General features: G+C 32.4%; 1 protein-coding gene across 8 annotated transcripts; it reads left to right on the plus strand.

The window, feature by feature from the left end:
• The first annotated feature begins 7,424 nt into the window (after window positions 1-7,424).
• Window positions 7,425-20,832, plus strand: LOC132738098 (protein sprouty homolog 2-like). 8 transcript variants are annotated; one of them, XM_060725533.1, is made up of 2 exons: window positions 7,425-7,448; window positions 16,666-20,832. In XM_060725533.1, exon 2 carries the CDS (start codon window positions 16,712-16,714, stop codon window positions 17,549-17,551), a length of 840 nt encoding a protein of 279 aa, XP_060581516.1. In that variant the 5' UTR covers window positions 7,425-7,448; window positions 16,666-16,711; the 3' UTR covers window positions 17,552-20,832. The 8 variants fall into 8 exon arrangements, with proteins under 8 accessions (XP_060581516.1, XP_060581511.1, XP_060581513.1 ...); XM_060725528.1 differs by lacking the exon at window positions 7,425-7,448 and adding an exon at window positions 7,513-7,711; XM_060725530.1 differs by lacking the exon at window positions 7,425-7,448 and adding an exon at window positions 7,736-7,869.
• The last annotated feature ends 635 nt before the right edge of the window (window positions 20,833-21,467 follow it).

Below are 21,467 nucleotides of genomic sequence, written 5' to 3' on the forward strand. Positions count from 1 at the left end.
ATAATTATTCTGGAAAAATGAAGTGTGCGAATGATCTGATATTTTGCACAAAGATTAGTGGTCTAAACCTACATCAAATGGTACATTTATCTGGAAAAAATATTTTCAGTCCCATTATGTCAAAAAAACTTCAGTGGAGTCCCTTTAACACCTCCAACTATTCTTGTATGAAATATAAGCTGTGTCGAGCAACTTGACACTTGGGGTGTGGATCTCTAAGTCGTTTTGTAAAAAAAATCAAAACGGCTTATATTAAGTTTTTTTATATAAAAAAACTGAAACTGTTCTATTTAATTAAACGCCTATTTCTATATACATATTCAATGGCGTTGTACAAAAGGATAATAAAAGTATGTACATATAGATAAAAAAAACACATATGCATGACAAATGAACTACAAAAAATATGTTAAAGATATCAGCCGTGTAAAATATAAAGTATTAAAAACTTTAAAAAAAAAAAAGAAAAAGAAAGAATAGTTATTCACAATCTTAAAACAATGCGTAAAAATCTCTAAAATAGTAGGTTTTGACATTTTTCTTGAACATGTCCAAAGTCGAAGACTGTCTTATATACAGAGGCAATTTATTCCAGAGAGTTGGACCAACGGTACTAAAACTTCTGTCGTTAAATGTTTTCCTTTTGTTAAAGGGGACAGCAAAACAATAATCCATATTATCAACAGATCTGAGATTTGATCTTTTTATGACAGGCTTGTGTAACAGTTCTGTTAGATAAACCGGAGCATTGCCCATAAAACATTTATACATTGTACATAGTATTTTAAAATTGATCCTAGCTTTAATTGGTAACCAATGCAGTTCCAACAAAGAGTCTTTGGAACTATCATATTTTCCGCGTTGCAAAACCAGTTTAGCGCACATATTCTGGATACGCTGTAATTTCTGTAACTCACTTTCTGAAATGCTAAACAATATAGCGTTGCAATAATCCAAATGTGAGATTACAAGCGACAATACTAGGATTTTTGTGGCGTCCTGAGTCAGATATTTGCGAATGCTCTTTATTCTCAAATAATTTAACATGGCAGTTCTACACTTGATCTTAACATGTGTTGAGAATCTTAGGCCCTCGTCTAAGTAGGCACCTAAGTATCTTATGACACTGACATTTTGAATTTTATCACCGGCGATATCAATTTCTTTAATTGAACATTTACCAAGTTGGGCTTTACTGCCAAACATAATGAATTATGTCTTAGTGGTGTTCATTTTGAGTTTATTGGCATTCATCCAGTCATTGATGATTACAGCACTGTCTTCAAGTTGCTTTATAGCGTTAAGTTCATTGGTCACTGAAGTTGGTCGAAAGCGTTGACTAGCAATGTGGTCATCAGCAAAGCCGTACACAGATATGGATGGTGGTATCACATCAAATAGGGTTCCTGCATATGTGAGATAGAGCCACGGACCAAGACAGCTCCCCTGAGGTACACTGCATTCCAGCAATCGTGGAGTCGATTCAGTAGAATTAACACTGACGCGACAACTACGAGGTCGCAGGTACGAGTCCACCCAAGCTAACACGGTACCATTGACACCGTACTGACTGTGTAACACGTCGAGTAGAATGTTGTGGTCAACGGTGTCGAAAGCTGCACTTAGATCTATTGCAATTAGAGCTGTGACCTCTTGCTTCTCCATACCGTCTAGAAGATCATTGACAAGTCTGAGTAAAGCAGTCTCACATGAATGATGACGCCTGTATGCTGATTGATGTTTGGGTAACAAATTATGGGTATGGCAGAAGCTCATCTAGATGTGACTTTAATATATGTGTGGGTATTAAGTCCAGCTCACACGATTCGGTATTTAGTTCACAAATAAGGCTCTTCACCTGTGTTTCTGTAAGATCCTCGAAATTTTCTAAAGGTTGAATTTGTTTGACATTTGGAATGAAGCATGGAAAATCCTGAAGTGATTTACGAATTTTAGCTATTTTGTCCATAAAAAAGTCTGCAAACTTCTCAGCTAGCTCACCGTCATTTGTAGACTGTGGCATAGGATTTTCAGCTTTAGTACCAGTTAATTCCGAAATTAAACCATAGAGTTTTTTTGAATCACCTTTGGCATTTAGAATTTTCTCACTTATTACTAGTTTTTTCTCAGAATCAATTTCTTTACAGTATCTATTCCGTGCTTCTTTAAATTTCTTGAACTGTTCTGGCTCTTTGTACTTTCTCCAAATTCTCTCTTTTTTCCGGACAATACGCTTAGATTCCAATATTGACTCATTGAACAAGGTTTTTTGAGTTCTGCATATCCTAGTTTGTTCCTTTGTTGGAGCATGTTTGTCGATAACAGATTGGATTTCTGATTCAAACAAGTTTACAAAAGTATTGACATCTTCACTATAAACTGAAATCTTCGTTAAATCATCAGAGAATTCAGAATGGGATATGCTTTTTCCAGTTCTAAATTGTACAGTTTTACTGGTAATGTTTTCTTTCTTCACATTAATGACTACGTGGACAGCACAGTGATCGGAGAGAAAAGGTCCTTGTTCACAATTAAGTACACATACACCATTAATCGATTCAGTGATAACCAAGTCTAAACAGTTTCCAGCAGTGTGTGTACTAAAGTTTACATGTTGCTCTAAACCCATAGCATGAAGGCAATTTTGAAAGTTTGTAGATGCACCACTACCATTGTCAAGGTGAAGGTTGAAGTCTCCCATAATCATATATATATGATAAGTACATATGCTAGTGACAAATATACATTAAATTTGGAATGAAAATGCGTTTTGAGCTCCACACCTCAAGTTTATATGCAAATACATGTAGATACCTGAAGCTTTCACTAACGGATCAGATTACGGATGAGACCTTTGCTAGAAACCCACGAACCTTGCGGCCATATTATAACAACGGCTTCGTTGGAAGCTATGGATTGTCCACAAAGTAGCGTAAGAAAGAAGGTAAGAGAATTATGGGGAAGGATAAGTTGATAGGTCATGAATAATAACAGAAATATACGGTGGCACAAAAGTGACGTGTGCAGAACTTAATTTTTCTCGTGGGAACGAGATAATATCTTGTGGCCGCGAGGTGGATAAAGATGTGCACATGTCACCTCTATGTCAACGTAGACATAAGTATATGTTTATTTCATTTAAATCGGTGCTAAGTTTATCCATGGAATTCAATTGTCAATGAAAGTCAAAACAAGGGCATGTAAGGACCATAACTTTGTGGGGAAAAAATCACTGAACAGGAACATGCTGCTAACAATGAAATTCAAGTCAATGGTTGCTGAGAATTGTTCCGAAGAAAGTTTTGTGATGGACAGAAAATGACGGACAGACAAACCATACAGGTTACAATAAACAGTCTGCATTATCTAACTTATCTAACAAAATCACTTAAATTGCTTAACATCATAATTAAGCTAGAAAGAGTTATGGTCCTTGCAGACAACGAGTCTTCTCAATGTACACTATCATTGTAAACGATTCCAAGAAAATTCTTTGAATATGTCTAGGATTGTGTTCGGGATGAAGTATGTAAATGATTAGGCATCAAAGGATATAACTCTGCGAAACATAAGTGAATCAGAACATGCTGCTAATGTGCACAACTTTTCTTCGTAGTAAAGCTTCCCGTGAAATTTCGATGAATTCCAGTCTGTGGTTGCTGTAAAAATAAGTCCGGGCAAAAAGGTATTAAATGGGTAAAACTTTGTGGGAAATCACTGGAATGTAACATGTATCTAGTTTAAACATAGTTTATTTCAAACAATGATACAAGTACATGTTGTTAATACATTTACAATAATTAGATACGCGAATGAAAAAGGATTAGAGCCGAAAGCTATAAAGCTTATAAAGCTTAACATGTATCTAATATGAGCTTACCTTCTTAATGACGTTTCAATAATTCAAGCAAATGATGCGTGTGACGAACGGTATACTTCTAAATCGAAAAGTTTACTATATATAATATTTATTATGTTTGAATGTTGAAGTCTGCATGCTTAAGCCGGTGCTAGGAGCGTAGACATTAAATAGCATTTCCCATTTTTGTCCATACACAGGCTTAATCAAACTAAGACTGCAACATTATTTTCAATTTTGTTATTTTGGACGTCTTTTGTTGTTGTTGGTTTTGTTTTTTGGTTTGTTTTTTTTAGAATTCTGTTTTTCTCTTATATATTTTGTTATCCCCTAGGTCTTTATTTGATGTTTCATACACCCATAATACATTTTAACACCACAAACCCATAATATATTTTAGCACCACAAAAACATTTAACAGTTCTGTATAAATATGTTTTCTGCAGAATAAATCGGATAATATTTAACATCTTATATTATTAACAAACCCTAGCTTATAAGCACGGAGTCCGAGCGTTCCATGAGATAGACTTCATTACATTTGCACATAGAGGCATGACTCTTTGATATAATGTTACTTTTTAGGTCTTGACCGATCATTTGTTGGAAAATATTCAGATCATTCGCTCCCTTTTTTCCAGAAAAAAAATTTAAATGTAAAAAATGATCTAAAATGAAAAGCGTTAACTGATTAAATATCGCACAAAAATACGATTTTAAAGTTTTTTTCAAGGATATTTTTATTATCTTTTGCACATCGTTCTGCTTCAATTTCTTTGTTGATCCATAAGCGCAATTAAAAATTATTTGTTATAGGTATTTTGACCTCATTTGAGTTCCTTTAAAAGGAGTCATTATTGCTTGCTGTTATTGCTGTCACATTTGCACTTTTATAATAATGGTCGGGTTTGTTTTTTTCCTCTCCAAATCGGAAGTTGCACAGGTTAATAAGTGTTCAAAAAAAATCTTGATACAATTTACTTTAGAAACTACGAGAAACTCATTTCTTTCCCGCTTTGTAATTAATTTCAGGCCACACAATCGTAAAGTTTTAGGTGTCTGTTTGGTCATAAAAGTGCAGGAAGCGCGTGCTTGAATCTCGTGTCAAACGAGAGGTCAGCCATGTTTGACTACAATTTAATGGCATTCAGTCATAAATCATGACAAGGAGCATCAATGATTATGATATTTGTGAATGAATTTCATGCTCGCTGTTTTCCATACAGTTTTTCATTGATTTCCAATCTGTCTTTCATTGACCGGAAGTGTGGACATTTTCCCGACACCTTAGGTCAAAGGGCTTCAAATAATTGCCAATTGGGGCTCCCAAGTAAGCTTGAGAGTTGACCACTGTGAGAACATTGGACAGGATGTATATTTGTAACCCTTAATTAAACTGTTCCTGTTATTTGTTCATTTGAATTAATTTTCTTTAGAATTTTTTTTTTCATAATTAAAAACAGTTTGATGTAGTTAATTCATAGGAAACCCAAAATTGTTGACTTTAACATCCGCTCAAGGAAGTGGGGAAGGTTTTGCAGACTGTTCATGTATAGTTCAGTATTATATTATAGTCAGGCGCGCACCTTTGACATAACACTATATCAAACACATGTTCTCTCTTCAGGATACAGGATACGCCCATTGTGCACGTGATTGTAACAATGCCCGGAAGCCGTACTAATGAATGGACAGTAAATTGCTGTTTTATGAATGGGTTTACTATTATCGCAAATTGTAGTACTGGCCAGCGGAAATAGTAGGGGTCGTGCGCGTTGATATATGTAAAACACATGTTTATCAACCAGTTGCGCTTTCGGGCAAAAAAGAAAGTATCGTGCAAATGTTTTACTAGCTCGCCAGAAGGAAGCAGTCATGGTAGGGGGTAGGGTACATAAAAACTTTTTAAAGATTATGCCAGATTATCAAAGAACTCCGGGATCCGTACTCTCAGCCTGAAAGGGCGGATGGACCCTCGTTGAGCATAGAATACATGCTTATCAAAGAACTCATCTGGTATGAAAGTATTCTCTGCAACCGATTACCGCCTTACAAAACAGATTTCTTTTATTTAATAATTTGATAAATGATTGAAATTTAGGTCATCTCTAAAATAATGTTGGTGGAGGGAAATGTGACGTATATGACAATTATGTTATCCTCATAACAATCAGTCCTGATAGGACGGAACGTTTATATACAAAATACATATCCTGTAACCATTTATCAAATGGTTTAAAACCATGCCTTTGCTTTGACTTTATTCTCACTGTTCTCAAATAGTTTTGCATACAAACAAATGACTGCAGAACGATACTTATATTCATGAATAGTTTCGGGAAATTCATATTGAATTGTGGTTTTGTTGGTTACAGCGTGGCACCATCGTTCAAAAATATGTGTGCCCCATTTAGAACAACAAGAGCCGATATGTGATACCAATATTGACCTATATTTAGCCACTCGAGTGGTTTAGAAACCGCAAACCATAGCGTCTATGTCACAGATGCCTATTTTCTGTCGCATGGTACATGCAGCAACATCAGTAGAATATTTTGAAGGAAGAAATAAAAAACAATCAGTTCTACAGTTTGTAGGAACCTATCCTGTTAACAATGCTATATACAATAAAAGTATATTTACATTAAATAAAAATATATGAAAATATCTTTATTTTATCTACATGTTATATAATTGGGTTGATACATGTGCCCCTCTTCCCGGGCGAGAATAATTATTATTGTTGCAATTTTTAGTCTGTTGGTATTTAAGGTTAAGTTTGATTATTTGAAATTGACCCTATTTTCTATTTTTATAACTTGAAAACACACCGATAATACTTATAGTAAACCTAATTTGTTCTAAATATTTAGGCGGGAATTCCCATGCGAGAAACACATTTTTTGCTACACAGGCGCAAATGCACCAACTTTTTCTTGTAGTACAGCGGAAAGTTAAAACAACGCCGCAACTTGATATATATTCGCTGTTAAAATATTAAAAGAACTCCAATCTTGGGTTTGTTTACTCCAGCTACCGCATGGGCTATGAACATTTTGAACGACCCTCTTTATCAATGAAACGGTATTGATCACGTGATAATTGATTCTCCGCACCTACTATGATTGGCAGGTTATTTTCCCCCTTGAGTACCTCTTGTATTTAAATGCCCCGAAAGAAACGGTTTAACACTGATAAATGGACAAAAATCTACGAGCTTTGTTTTTATTAATGCCTTCCTATTACACATTCGTGTAAAATTATTCCGATCCATTGCTCAAAACCTAAATGATAAGTTGTCAGAGGTTAAAAATTGACTGATAATACAGAGCGGATGTGCCTCTCAACCAATTCATTGATCCGGTCGATTTTTGTTTGCATAGGGAACCACGTGACTTTGATATCATTAGGATGATACTACTTTTGACAAGTGGGTAAATTCAACTCCATTCATTCATAATTAGGTTAAGTCTATTTATCGGTGTTTTGCACTGTATTTGTATAGAAACAAGAAAATACTTATATTTAATTTATTTTGTCGCAGGGAATAAAAGTTAAAATCATTAACCATCGGAACTTGGATTAAACCGTAAGTATATTGTAATTTGCAAATACACTCGCCCCTTCACATTTGCGAATAATGGATGCGACCGGAAATCTCAGGGGGAAGAAACGAGGTCACAGCCAGTGTCGAATTACACTCAGTTCTCCTAATATAGCGAGCATTTCAATATCGTACGAAAAAGAAGATATTAATTCAAGAAAATAAAGTTGTTAAATGTGTCAACTTCTGTTTTATTAAGAACGTGAACGTTGGAATACAGTTATATTGCCTCGAGTTGGAATATTAAGGTAAAATTCGCCTAAATAATCGACCGTATTTACAGCCAGCTATCGTTTATTGAACAAGTGCGTGTTTTTATGCTGCACCCACTAAAAGATGCGGGAATGAAAGGATTTATCGATTTAAATCGTTCTGTGCTTTTAATGCGTATTTTCGGTTTGTTTAGGTAATTTTTATTGTGGCAAGTTGGATATTTTCTGGACGTTAGAGTTTGCGGCTGTGTTCTCGTGCCGTTCTAACTGGACGTATCTTTGGGTATATGTGGAATTTATGAATGGAGTAAAGCTCTCTCTCTCTTTCTGGATATTACACGTGTATGTTCTTACAGTCGGATATGTTGTTTTGGGATTCTTAATTTATATTCATTGTAAGGAATAAACGGGATTTATTGTTTATACTAAATGCGTTGCATATTGTAATTTTACTGGTTGCTGTTTTTTAGTGAAAAATAAACCTGCAAAATATCATTAATTTAGAAGCCAATCTTGTTAATTGTCAATTTCATTACAAAAACAAGATAAAAACTATGATGTCAAATTTTAGCGTCAGTTTAATTGATTTGTTTTTAATGAGATTATAATTGTAAGAATGATCCAAGGGTCGTTTTAGATATCCTGCTTGATAACAGTTGTAAAATCTAATGAACCGCAGTAAAAATAACTGCTATGCATAGATAATCATTCCTTCTGATGGCATCAGAGTCAACTAAAGCCCCTGTCAAGCATTGTTAAAAGTTAAAAAAAACTTTATTTATATGTTAAATGTTAATTAATTTAATCAACCATAATGTTCTAATTTGTATATGATAGATTGAAGGTATTTAAGTGTACATAAAGTTATAAAAGAACATTTTAGGCCCTAGTTAATCCCTGTAATGTGGACTAAAATTTTAAATTTGATACCATGAATGCCTGAACTATAAGAGTTTATTTAAGTGTATGTATGCAAACATTAACTTGATGTTAGAATAATACAAACATCTAGATATTATTTCAATTGTTAAATGTTTCATATTTCATTGTACAAAATAAGCTATTGTTTAATAGAGAAACATGTAAATTATTATAATGAGGAAAAAATAAACTCAATTATTTCATCCTATAATATGATATAATTTAAATATTATGTCTGCAGGGTTAGAAAAAACGACTTGTCCATTTTATTTGAGGCATTCTTTACTTGTCTATTATAATTTAATAAAGAATGAAAATAAAGAATAGATCTGAGATTTTACATGTACTGGTCTATAAAGGCTGCAATACGGACAATTTGATTTTTCTGCCTTGAATATGAAAGTACATGCCACCTTAGATCCTTCTGGTTCATTGATAGGATTCATAAGAATAACGGTCAAACTGTGAAAGTGGAAAAACTTCAGATTCAGAAAAATTCAGAAAATCGTAAAATTACTATTGTTATAGAAAAGAAGCACCTATACGGAATTTAGGAATAATCCTGAAAAGTTTTACCCATTACCATTAGATGTATAATTTATTAATTTGATCAACTTGGAGGTTTACCAGCTTTTGATCAATAACAATAAAGCGTTTGTTAGAGGCCTTAGGCCTGGTGTACCAGTTCTTTGGGCATTTAAATTTTAATAAAAAAAGGCCCAATTTTCCTTGAATAAAATAATTTTATCTGTCTGGTCTGTATCATAGTGTATGGCCAGCACTTGGTGGATCTGTGATTAGATGAATGTAACATGAGCTAAGTAATTGAAATAAACTAGAAAATATTTGTTTGTAATCCTGATCACAATATTACATAAAAAATTGAAATGCATCTTGTTATCAAATTAGTCAAAATATATTGACGTGTTAAAGATTGATTCTTAGATATTTTCGTACTTTGGCAGAATCGCGAGATATTGCCCAGACACAAAATCTCGTTGTGCAGTACAATTAGTTGGACTCACTAGTTAGCAAATGAAAGGTATATGGACTTTCCCCCAGTCATGTTAATATGATAGTGGTAGGACCTAGGTTGAGGGAAAATGAAACTTACCTGCAAAAGTATAAGAAGAAAGTGATTCACATGTATGGCCTTAAGTTTTTAAATGCATGGGGTATACTATTTTAAAAAACAACACAATTGTCCAGGATTAATATATTGAATTTGATCTGAAATTGTGAAAAATTAATGTCAAAATTAGTCACCACTAATGTTCAGTTCTGTGTATTATGAAACAATTTAAGCCGATCTCGAATCTGCAAGCAACTTTTAATGGTTATTAAAATTAGTTTGATCAGCTAAGGTGCTTTTCAACTAATGATCATAAGGGTATAATCTTACATGGTTTTAAGATATCACATTTATAATAGTCTTTTTTGAAATTTTATCCAAATGACTTAACATATAAAAGGTCACCAGTGTTGAATCATTTATATACATGTCGCATGTATGTTGCCACAGTATTCAAACTGTTCTATGAAGCTGGAAATTTATGCTCCACGCAATTAAAACCAAAAAATAAGGGATGGTAGAAGTGTTTATCTTTCAATTAAACTCATTAAAATTTAAAGGGAGTGCAGATTCTATAAACATTAAAACATATGGTGATAATTTATGAGAGGAACATCATGCTTGGTTAAGAATTTTGGAAGTTGGTGCCAATTAAGGGAGGGGCAGTTTTTCTTCTTGCATTGGTGAGGTCAAGGTCAAATGAAAGGAAAGGCACATTTAGATTTATAGATTCTTTGATAATACATTGAAATCTGACAGAACACCATATTTTTCAGTTGTTTAACTGAAAATAGCTTAAATATACTATAATTATGATATCTGTCTTTATTATGATTTATGATGATCATAAAGTTTGTACAAAAGTTTGTACAACTATACAACTCAACTTAAAAAACTTTATATAAAAGTTTGGCCATAAAAGTCATTTGCCTGAATATGTAGATATTTGTAGATATACATTAGTGTAAAATACAGGTGTAAAAAAAGAGTATATTAAAAGTCCTCCCACTCACAACGTACCAGAAACAATAGCCATTAAGTCTAGACCAGTTGTTACCTAAGGGTTTTCATACAAGAAGAGAACACTCTTAACTCATTGCATGCATCAGTTATAAGCTTAATTATGTGGTAAAAAACCACTAAAACCTTGGTGACATTGTGCTCATTTGTTTTCCTATTCAAGCAAAAATAATACATGATATATAATATAGATAATAATATTGTACTCGCGTAAAATGAGTATGAAATGTGTTGGCAAATTTCGTGCTGCATCTCATGTATATTTAATAACTTATTTTGTAGATGTTGAACCATAAGCATTTTTCATAACTTCAATGAAAATATTAACTTTGGAAGGATTCTGGTTGGAAATTCATAATCAATTATTCCCACATGGGGCTTGTATGAATTTAAAAAAGGATTTCCCAGGCCTTAACTGTTAACACTTTGAAACAGTTTATGTAATACTATGTACTAACAACAATGAAACTGCATTCAAGTTTGTTAAATTAATCAAGAAACATTACTTCAATAAAGACTGAAGCTAAATGCCATTTTAGAATATTTTCCTGGAGGGAAGACATAGATCTGCATGGGCTTGTGCTATAGAAAGGACAAGATTTTAATTAAAAGTATGCAGGTGCTATGACAAACTGCATTATCAAAACACTGCCTACTGCAGTACATGTTTTGAATTGGGCATTATATCATAATTAATGTAAAATGATAATTGACTTGAATAATAAGTGATCTCCCATACAGGTCCAACAAGAAAAAAGTATCACCTATTTAACTTCACAACAAAGAAAGTCATTTTAATTTGTATCCCAATATGCAAAATAATTCAGAATATAGTGTTTTGTTGTGTGTACTAGAGAGACCAAGGTTGTTGTCAAGAAACTAGTTCATTAAGTATACTAGAAAAAAATTTGTTTATATCTTACAACAGCCTAGAAAAAGCAGTTTTAACTTTTAAGTATCTTATAATGTGAAAGCATGTAAAAACCCTAACTTCCACTCTAAAAAATCAACAGTAATATCAACAATATTCAACTATTTTGAGTCTTCAACTTTTTTTTTGCTTTGGATTTTTTACAACATAAATTTATTTTTATATACTTTTATTTTTTCCTAAATTGTGATTTATAAGCTGTTTGACTGTTTCCTATATGAAAATTTCTGTCATATATCATGTGTTTTTCCCTCCAAAATATTTTCTCCTATCTGTCCTTTTTCCAGCTATCTCCTTCCAAAATCAAAGGCCTTTTGCCTGTCTTACCAAGTTCATAAACACTGCAAAGTCAGTAAAATTTTAACAATATGTAACAAAATTTTATCAGATTTAAACATCTAACCAAGAAATTATTTACTGGGTTTACTTTTTTGTAGAAAATGTAACGCACTGATATAAATGAAGAGCCATTTTATTGGGACTCTTCACCTTAATTTTTTGCCTGTTGCATCAGTATAACAAACTTGCACAGGGTCTAAAAGTTTAAATCTTTCATTCACGATTGATATTAGAAATTATTTTTTTATGGGTAAAGATGAATAAAGGGGTTTTCAAATGAAATGCAATATTATTATATAAAAACCAGACTGGTTCAGTGAAGAGATGTGAGGTCTTTGAATAAAAACTGTAAACTAGACAAATCTCACCTTTAAAACCATTGTTCACTTTAAAAATACAGAGATTCTTGTATTGCCTTTTACTGCAAAAACTTTTTTTATTGGCAAGCAATAAAAAAGTCGAGCGCGCTGTCTTACGGACAGCTCTTGTTTTGTGTGTACTAGAGAGACCAAGGTTGTTGTCAAGAAACTAGTTCATTAAGTATACTAGAAAATTTTTGTTTATATCCTACAACAGCCTAGAAAAAGCAGTTTTAACTTTTAAGTATCTTATGATGTGAAAGCATGCAAAAACCCTAACTTCCACAGTAATATCAACAATATTCAACTATTTTGAGTATTCAACTTTTTTTTTGCTTCGGATTTTTTACAACATAAATTTATTTTTATATACTCTTATTTTTTCCTAAATTGTGATTTATAAGCTGTTTGACTGTTTCCTATTTGAAAATTTCTGTCATATATCATGTGTTTTTCCCTCCAAAATATTTTCTCCTATCTGTCCTTTTTCCAGCTATCTCCTTCCAAAATCAAAGGCCTTTTGCCTGTCTTACCAAGTTCATAAACGCTGCAAAGTCAGTAAAATTTTAACAATATGTAACAAAATTTTATCAGATTTAAACATCTAACCAAGAAATTATTTACTGGGTTTACTTTTTTGTAGAAAATGTAACACTGATATAAATGAAGAGCCATTTTATTGGGACTCTTCACCTTAATTTTTGCCTGTTGCATCAGTATAACAAACTTGCACAGGGTCTAAAAAGTTTAAATCTTTCATTCACGATTGATATTAGAAATTATTTTTTTATGGGTAAAGATGAATAAAGGGGTTTTCAAATGAAATGCAATATTATTATATAAAAACCAGACTGGTTCAGTGAAGAGATGTGAGGTCTTTGAATAAAAACTGTAAACTAGACAAATCTCACCACCTGTTAAATGATTTACCTTGGTGAAGTAAACAAAAAATGACAATTTATGTAATATTTGTATTTGTAACTTTCCTACAGTAAAAGAGCTCATTTTTCATAAAATGTTTTTAGAAAATGGCATAAACACCTGAGCTTTTTTCAAGTGGAGTTTTTCTTCTTAGATAAACACATTCAAGATGGTAAATATTCAAACTTTTTTGGGGGAAACATGTGGTTTTAATTTATTCTTCGGTTTAGAATTGTTAACATATATTGCTGAGTTCCTCCTTCAGGTTTTAGAAAAGACGTTGTTTATCACCTGACCTAGTTAAGAAAAGTTCAGTAAAAAACGTTTTAGTCGATACAGAATCTGTTTTATTGGTAGAAAATAGGAGGTTGGGTTTTGTAAATCAAGTTACAAAAACGTTTCAAGTTTTCTAGTTTCTTATGCATTAGGATTTTACAAAGTGGTACATTACAGTTATGATTTATAAAATAGGTAATATATTATCCGAAGATTTCAATAAACACATACAGTCTTTTTCGGCAATAACGAAATGGAAGTAATTTTCGATAAATGTGTAAAGTAAATTTTTGTCATGAATTTGGAACAAAATCAAACTTTTGAAGATGGTGTTTAGTAACTACATTTATCAGTTTAAAGTGAGAAGCCTTATGCATTTTAAAACATAATCTTAATTTTTTAAATACATATTTGCCCTTATGTAACATTTCTCATAAAAATTGCACTGAAACTTATGTAGATTTACTTAATGTTATTTTTGATATTTTATGAACAAACAAGTTTGCTTTTCACCTGATTCAGTACAGTCCCCCAACTCCATCCCCATGTATTTAGAGACCAGGGTCCGTCACCATTCTGTGTATGTAGAAAATGAAATTAAATCATTATGTGCCATCTGGGTATGGTCTGCACAGTACCCTACAATGTATTTAGACTTTGCATATTTTGAAATAATATCACTAAAATCAAATTGAAAGATGGATAAGCCACTTATGAAACATTGTATTCAGGGGGATAAGGATTATAACTCTAGTAGTATTAACTTGTGTTTAATTATTAACAATTGATGGAGTTCAGTTCAAATCTTTCATCCAAATGCCTGATGTTTTTACACAGTTATCCTTGTAATATCGCAACTTATAATTGCAAAATTTAGCAGACGCATGAACTCCTTGCATGAAATCAGACTTGTCAAAGCTATCTGTTTAAAAAAGGAAAAAATAATTCTGTTGATGTGCATCACATTAATTTTAGGATCAAATTTTATATGGAAAATAAATTTATGACTGATTTTATACCAAAATTTAATGATTTTGCACTCGTAAGAAGTCCTGTACATACAGTGTAGAGCGGCATGTGTATGACACATTTCTTTGTGCAATTTGACAGTAGTTGTATGACAGCCTTTCCGTCTCTATAAATTTCATTACTGCAGTATGTGTCAGATTTGTTGGCTTCGCATGTTAAAACAGATTGATTTTATGCTACATGTATACAACACTGGTGTTTTTAACTTTTTAGGGATTTCTGGGATTAGATGCCTGTAAACATGCTCATTTAAACAATTAAATCTTTATGAAGAATTTAATATTCTAATTGCTTACTGTTGAAATTGAGTTGGGTAGATGGAGGATTTATTCTGTAACAGTATATTATTGACAAAAGCATAGGAACTGTTGCAACCATCAATACTGTTTGAAAACCCCTAGTGTTTCAGTGCAAAAGATCTATACACACTGCAACTTGAGACTGGGTCTAGATTTTATCAATGAAGCAAGATAATTATCCAGTGTTTCAGTACTTGAATACCTGCATGTACACCTGTTTTGACCTAATTGTAGTCGCAAATTTGTGTCAGATTTAAATCCAGTTTATTGGCAATTAGAAAATTATACCTTGGCTTGGGGGGAAAAGTTATGACCCTGTAGTGTAATGACCAGTATGAAATGACGAGTATAATGTTTTGCAGTATACATTTAATTCATCAATTAACTATTTACATTTTTTTAAAGAAGTTTAAATTAATTTTAATGATAAATATATATTCCTATATGTATATCTATATTATATCTATATGGTTGTTCAGAAAAAAAGCCAGGTGCTGAGTCATGTTGTTTTCTCCATAATAATTTGAAATGTCCCAGTACTTGACTTTAAGTTTAAGCTCAGATAATGTGATAGGAAAAGAGAGGATTATGTGTTTATATATTATTGACTTTGATTTATTGAACAGTAAACATCATACATGTATGTGACAGTGTCCCAGTACTGAACTTCCTAAATTCATTTTTCTTCCTTGTGATTTTGGGCAGCTAATTTCTACATGTATTACTGGTGAAGTATTACACCATATTCACTGTCATATTTCTAATATAAAACATGTAGCTATTATTCAGTGAGGCGATAAACCTGTGTGTCAAGCTTTTTACTGTATGAGATCGATAAAGTATAGTCTTTGAAGTAGAAAATCCCTCCCACACGAGGGACAAAGTCTGATATCTGACAAAAAAAACTACTGGCTCACGACCAATATTATAATGTGTCATGTAAGAAGCTCTTTCAATTTGCTGTTTTAAGAATTGTAAAATGAAAATGCAGCAAGTTAAATATCCTTAATAGTGATCTAGTGGTTATTCTAATCTCTAATCTCAGGGCATACCCTTCTATTAAGATTATTGTTTACTTTACATTTTTGGTTTCGGGAGTTTAATTTTATGTAAGTTTGTTAGTTTTGATTCCCTACAGATATTTGGTGTTTTTTATCGTGTGGGATTTATTCAGGTTTTTGAGTTTAAGTTTTATACTTGCATTTATGAAGAGATATATGGTATCATGATCTGGGTATATTGAAGGATTGTGAAATGGAAAATGAGTGTTGTTTATTATATGGTATTTCAGGAGTACAGATACACTCATATACAGTAAACATTATTTCACCGAGATAGCCTTATTGTTTTGTTTGAAAACTTTGGAATTTTACTGTGAATTTTAAGTTCAAGGTTAAGTTAGGCCAGATGGTGTGTATTGAAAATAATAACCCAGTTTCCTGGAATAATAACATGTTTGTACATGCTATTGTATATATATTATATTATAAATTATACATTGCTTTGAGTCATACATGTTAATATAGTATACAAGGTGGTATACTTGTTATAAATTTGTTGTTTTTTTAAACTTCTAAAGTCTGGAAGTTAATTAGATATTTTAATTACAATGTAGTTGGAAATATCATTATAATTTTATATTGCTTTCTTGTCATTGTTATTGTTCCTCTAGCAAGGAAACAAGTGGACTTTTTTTACATGTATATAAGACTATTAAATAGGCTTTCATGTAATGTAAAACAAAATGTAATTTTAATTGTATACAATGTATTTATTTTTATTTTTTGACAAATTTCTTAAAGATTTTCATTTCTCTTTTTCAGACATGCGGGAAGTGATGTTAGATCCACATACTAGTTCACAAGTGGAATGAGGCCGTCACGTTACCAACCGCCAACCAACACACTACCTCCACCTGACGTAGCTGGTGTGATTACACTGGATCAGGTGCGACCACAACCAAGGAAGCAAAATGAATATGTTGACACTCCACGCTCGCCACTTACACATAGTGCAAGCAAGTTCGGATCGGGGTCCACCACAAGTACAAAGAACATAGTAGTTGTTCCTTCTACTCCAAGGGAGCGTGTTATTTTACCAAATAGAACTCCAAGTAGTACACAAAATAGTATTATTCGAACTCAACCTATTTCGACAAGTCCGCCTCTAAAAAAGGATTTACCGCTTGAAATTCAAAATAGTGATGAGGACTCGATTATTTGTAGTAAATGTGGCAAATGTCGGTGTGGTGCTTGTACTTCACCGCGGGAACTACCTTCAAAATGGCTTTGTGGAGATAAAGTAAACGTAAGTCCTGAGACTGCAGTTGAATATGCTACATGCATGTGTTGTGTTAAAGGTGTATTTTACCACTGTTCGAAAGACGATCAAGACGCAGAGTTTGAATGTGTATCAGACCCGTGCGCGTGCTGCAACAGACCGAACTGTTGTAAGAGATGGACTTGTATTTTAGCAATGAGCATGTGTTTGCCGTGTATGTGCTTATATCCACCTGCTAAATGTGGATTAATGGCGTGTACAGCATTGTATAACAAATGTCGGAAAAAAGGTTGTACATGCAGTAACAAATCTAATAATCAAAGCGGGAAAAAAAGTAGGTCATCGAGAAGTAAAATGGACTCCTCATCGCAATATCGGGGCCTACTGATTGAGTCAGATAGGGAAAGCTCGTCTGTTTCAAACACTTGAAATTTCGTTATGTTGTTGTTGTTTTCTTTTTTTGTTACAACCTTGTTACGGAGGCTTGTGAAGTTGAGCGATACTATACTGTTTTGACTCATACTTGTGTACATTTGAGCGATTATCTGTGATGAACTTAACAAAACTTACTATTTTTTTGTGCCATGATTATTCGACAGTTTGGAAGAAATGTAAATGTTTGTACTGGAGTAGTGCACACAGTATCTTTGTTTTGCAAAATAAATAATCTACCAAACTATCTTCAGAACTGGATATTTAAAGTGTCTGTCTCAGAATATAAACTTCTTCAGAGAGTAAAACACAGGATTTTAATAATATAGTACAATAACTGTACCTTGACATGAACAAGATGCCGAAGATAGATTTGTGGTAGTTTTCTGAAACAAAATAGGAAAAATCATTTGACAACATTTTACATATTTTTTGACACAAATCTTATCAAATTTTTATATCTTTTAGAATGATAACAGTGTTACTTTTGTATCTAAGGGTTCAACTTCTTTATTTTGATAGTTCTCTAAATTTATTATTTAAGCATGGGTTTTACACTTTATGCAAGTTCATTATATTGTAAACATTTCTGTTTTGTATTCTTTACAAAAAAATATCTTTTATTATTCAGGCAATAACAAAATTGAAGGTTTTTTAATATGTTAGAAACATGAACATGAATTGTTTTAACAATGAGTAGAGATACTCATTTTAAGTGTCAAGTTTTTGATATAGGAAAAAATAAATTGGGTTTACTTTTCTGTTTAGGAATGGTTAGGCACATATAATGTTTTTTTTTCTTAACTTTGATCACTTGTTACTTGGAGACAGTAGTCTTCTTTTTTTGTTTTTTTTTTGTTTTGTTTTTTTTCTTAGGAAATTCTGGTTGGAACTATCTATATTTGTCCACTCCCCATTAGATGAAAAAGTTAAAGTAAGAATTAAAATAGGATTATATGGTTTTTATGTTAATTTGTATTCATTAGTATAAAGAAAACGGGTAATAAACCATGTTCCTATGATTACATGTATTTTATGGCATAGTTTCACGTATACATTGATCTTGTTTCTTTCACATGAAGAAAGTTCAAGAGACTATAAGTCAAGTTTTTCCATTTACGTTACATGTTGTTTGGGGTCTCTAGTGATTTTCGAATTTCAGCTTCACAAGAGTAACCCATGTCTGGTATTTTTCATGATCTGAAAATTACGCTGACTGATTTTAACATCGTTGTATATGATAGTTTGGTTGAAAGGGGAGCAGGACATTGGAATATAGAAAGTTTGAACTTGAGTTTCCATATACAGTGCCAGTTACAATATGGGTTATGTCAGTAATTAATACAGGTGTCTCTTTTTGACAAAGATTGATTATGAAGAAAAACGTAGGCTCAAAACATCTAGGGCTGGGTTGAAAGAAGTAAAGTTTTATACATCTCCATTTCTAATTTTCTGTTTAAACTAAGTAATTTTTATATGTTTTGGATATAACTGACATCAATACTTTTAGCAGTTAAAAAATGTTTTGAACTCCATTCCAGCAACCTGCGGTCATCAAAAAAGAGATAATATGTATTAAATACTGAATACTACGACCCAATATGCTTTATCCAAATGTGTTCATGATTTTTTTTCTCTATTTGTTATCGTATTAAATGTTCATCAGTAACTGTATTTAAACTTGAATTGCATGTTTTTGTAAAAAGATAACATCGTTTTCTGTGTAGTAGGAGTCCTATGTAATTTCACCAATCTGGTTGATTATTTTATGTTAATTGTTAGGAACAAGCAGATTGATTTCACATGTTTCATTTTTATCAAAGTCTGTTCTCCACCCATTAATCTACATTTAAAGGCCCACCATGACCTACTTTCAAGTTATAAACCCAAGCAAGCAATTATATAAGTTGTTTCATCCAAAATGATAATTAGAAAGAACATATGAAAAAAGTTATTTTTCCCAAATTTTATTCAAGTTAGTAATTAAACAAGTGTCCTGTTATTCTGTTTACCTGTGTTTATTAAATATAGTATAAGATGTTTTGGAGAGATGGTAACCAGGATAAATGAGTCGGAGAAGGCGGCCATTTTGTCTTGTTTCTTACTTTATACAGCTCATTTGTTCATGTTTGTTATTTGCATTTTTTTGGCATTATTATCTCATTGTGATAGTTTTGTTTGTTACAAGCATGGTTGTTAACCATTAAACTGGTTATATCATTGGTGCAGTCAAACAAATACTGAAATGTCTGGAGCAAAATATATAAATATATATATTATATATATACTTTCATCAAATTGTTTTATCATTATGTGACTTCATGGAATTACAGATCAAGAAAATCTCATTTTATCTCTCTCTGTGTAGACTGGCTTACCTCCAAATCCCATCATCTAATGACCTACTTTAACTACATACAATAATGTATCCTCTGTAGCTTCTATATAACAGCTGTACCAAAATGAGCCGCGTCACGACAAAACCAACATAGAGCATTTGCGACCAGCATGGATCTAGACCAGCCTGCGCATCCACGCAGTCTGATCAGGATCCATGCTGTTCGCTATCAGTTTCTCTACTTGTAATAGGGTTGGAAAGCGAACAGCATGGATCCTGATCAGACTGCGCAGATGAGCAGGCTGGTCTGGATCCATGCTGGTCGCAAACGCTCTATGTTGGTTTTGCTCTATGTTGGTTTTGTCGTGACGCGGCTCAAATGTGTATATATATAACAGAGGAGAGGAAAAAACAACTATTTTTTACATCAATATAGCTAGGTTTGCATAAGTATCTACTAGGGGATATATATATAAACTGCTGTTACAAATAAAGTCACGTCTGTTTTTCTATATGTCAGTTATTGATAGATTTTTATAATACATGTAAGATTGTCTCTCCCAAGGCAGTAATGTTCCGTGTGGGTGACCTAAATTGACAATAAAAATCAATAGTTGTCTTATTTTGAGGCCTTTTAAATATTTAGCAGTTACAAAACAGACTGTTAATTACTGATAACTGTTAATTATTTCAAAAACATAAATAAATGTACATGTTTACAGTTTTTGTTAAATGATGTTGGAAAAAAAATACACAGAATTTTTTTATTTGTCCCATATTTGTTGTTGAAGATGGACTTTTACCAAAGTAGGTACATAAGTGAATGTAAATATTTGATATAAATATAAAATCTATATATATTAGTACAACATTGTACATGATTACAGTGCTGTTGTTGTTAATGAAACATTGTATAAAGAAAGTTTCTGTTGAAAATGGATATTTTGTTGTGTTTTCTTTTCGTCTAATTAGTATTTATAAAGCTAAAAAGTGTCTTTCTGTGGCATATCTTAAACGTTAACATTACCTGAATGATATTGAATGCTTTACACATAGAATGCTATGTGAAAAGTGCACTAAAACGTGGTTAGTTTGTCAGTATGCAAAACAAATATTTCCAGTTTGTATTTGTTATGTGCAGATAAACCACTCGAATTCCATGACTTATCACACCGAATTCCAGGACTTATCACACGGAAAGTGACCTGTACCATCTAGGAATCGAACCTGGGTTTCGAGAATTGACAGTCCAACTTTCTACCTATTGAGCTAAGAGGACGTGCATACTAGTTGCTGAGCTTGATATGACGCCGTAATAATTTCACAGAAACCTACATTGTCGCTTATAGAATAACAAACTAGAAAATCGATTTTCAACATCTTGAATAAAGCCTAATAACCGACTTTTCTGTGATTAAGATTTCCGCCAGATTCCACTTTATGTTGAAATACAAGTGTATGATTACACGTATATATAATATTATAGATAGGAAAACAACGTATATATTTTATTGATTTCAGAACATGTACACTTATATGATTTTCAAAGCGAATATTTACTTTGTTATTTAAGCA

The sequence above is a fragment of the Ruditapes philippinarum genome, unplaced genomic scaffold (assembly GCF_026571515.1).
Source record: "Ruditapes philippinarum isolate M1 unplaced genomic scaffold, ASM2657151v2 ctg615_1_1_1_1, whole genome shotgun sequence".
NCBI lineage: Eukaryota > Metazoa > Mollusca > Bivalvia > Venerida > Veneridae > Ruditapes > Ruditapes philippinarum.

What these genes read in the sequence shown, in the direction of transcription:
- LOC132738098 (XM_060725533.1), top strand. Translation starts at nt 16,712, where the DNA reads ATGAGGCCGTCACGTTACCAACCGCCAACCAACACACTACCTCCACCT.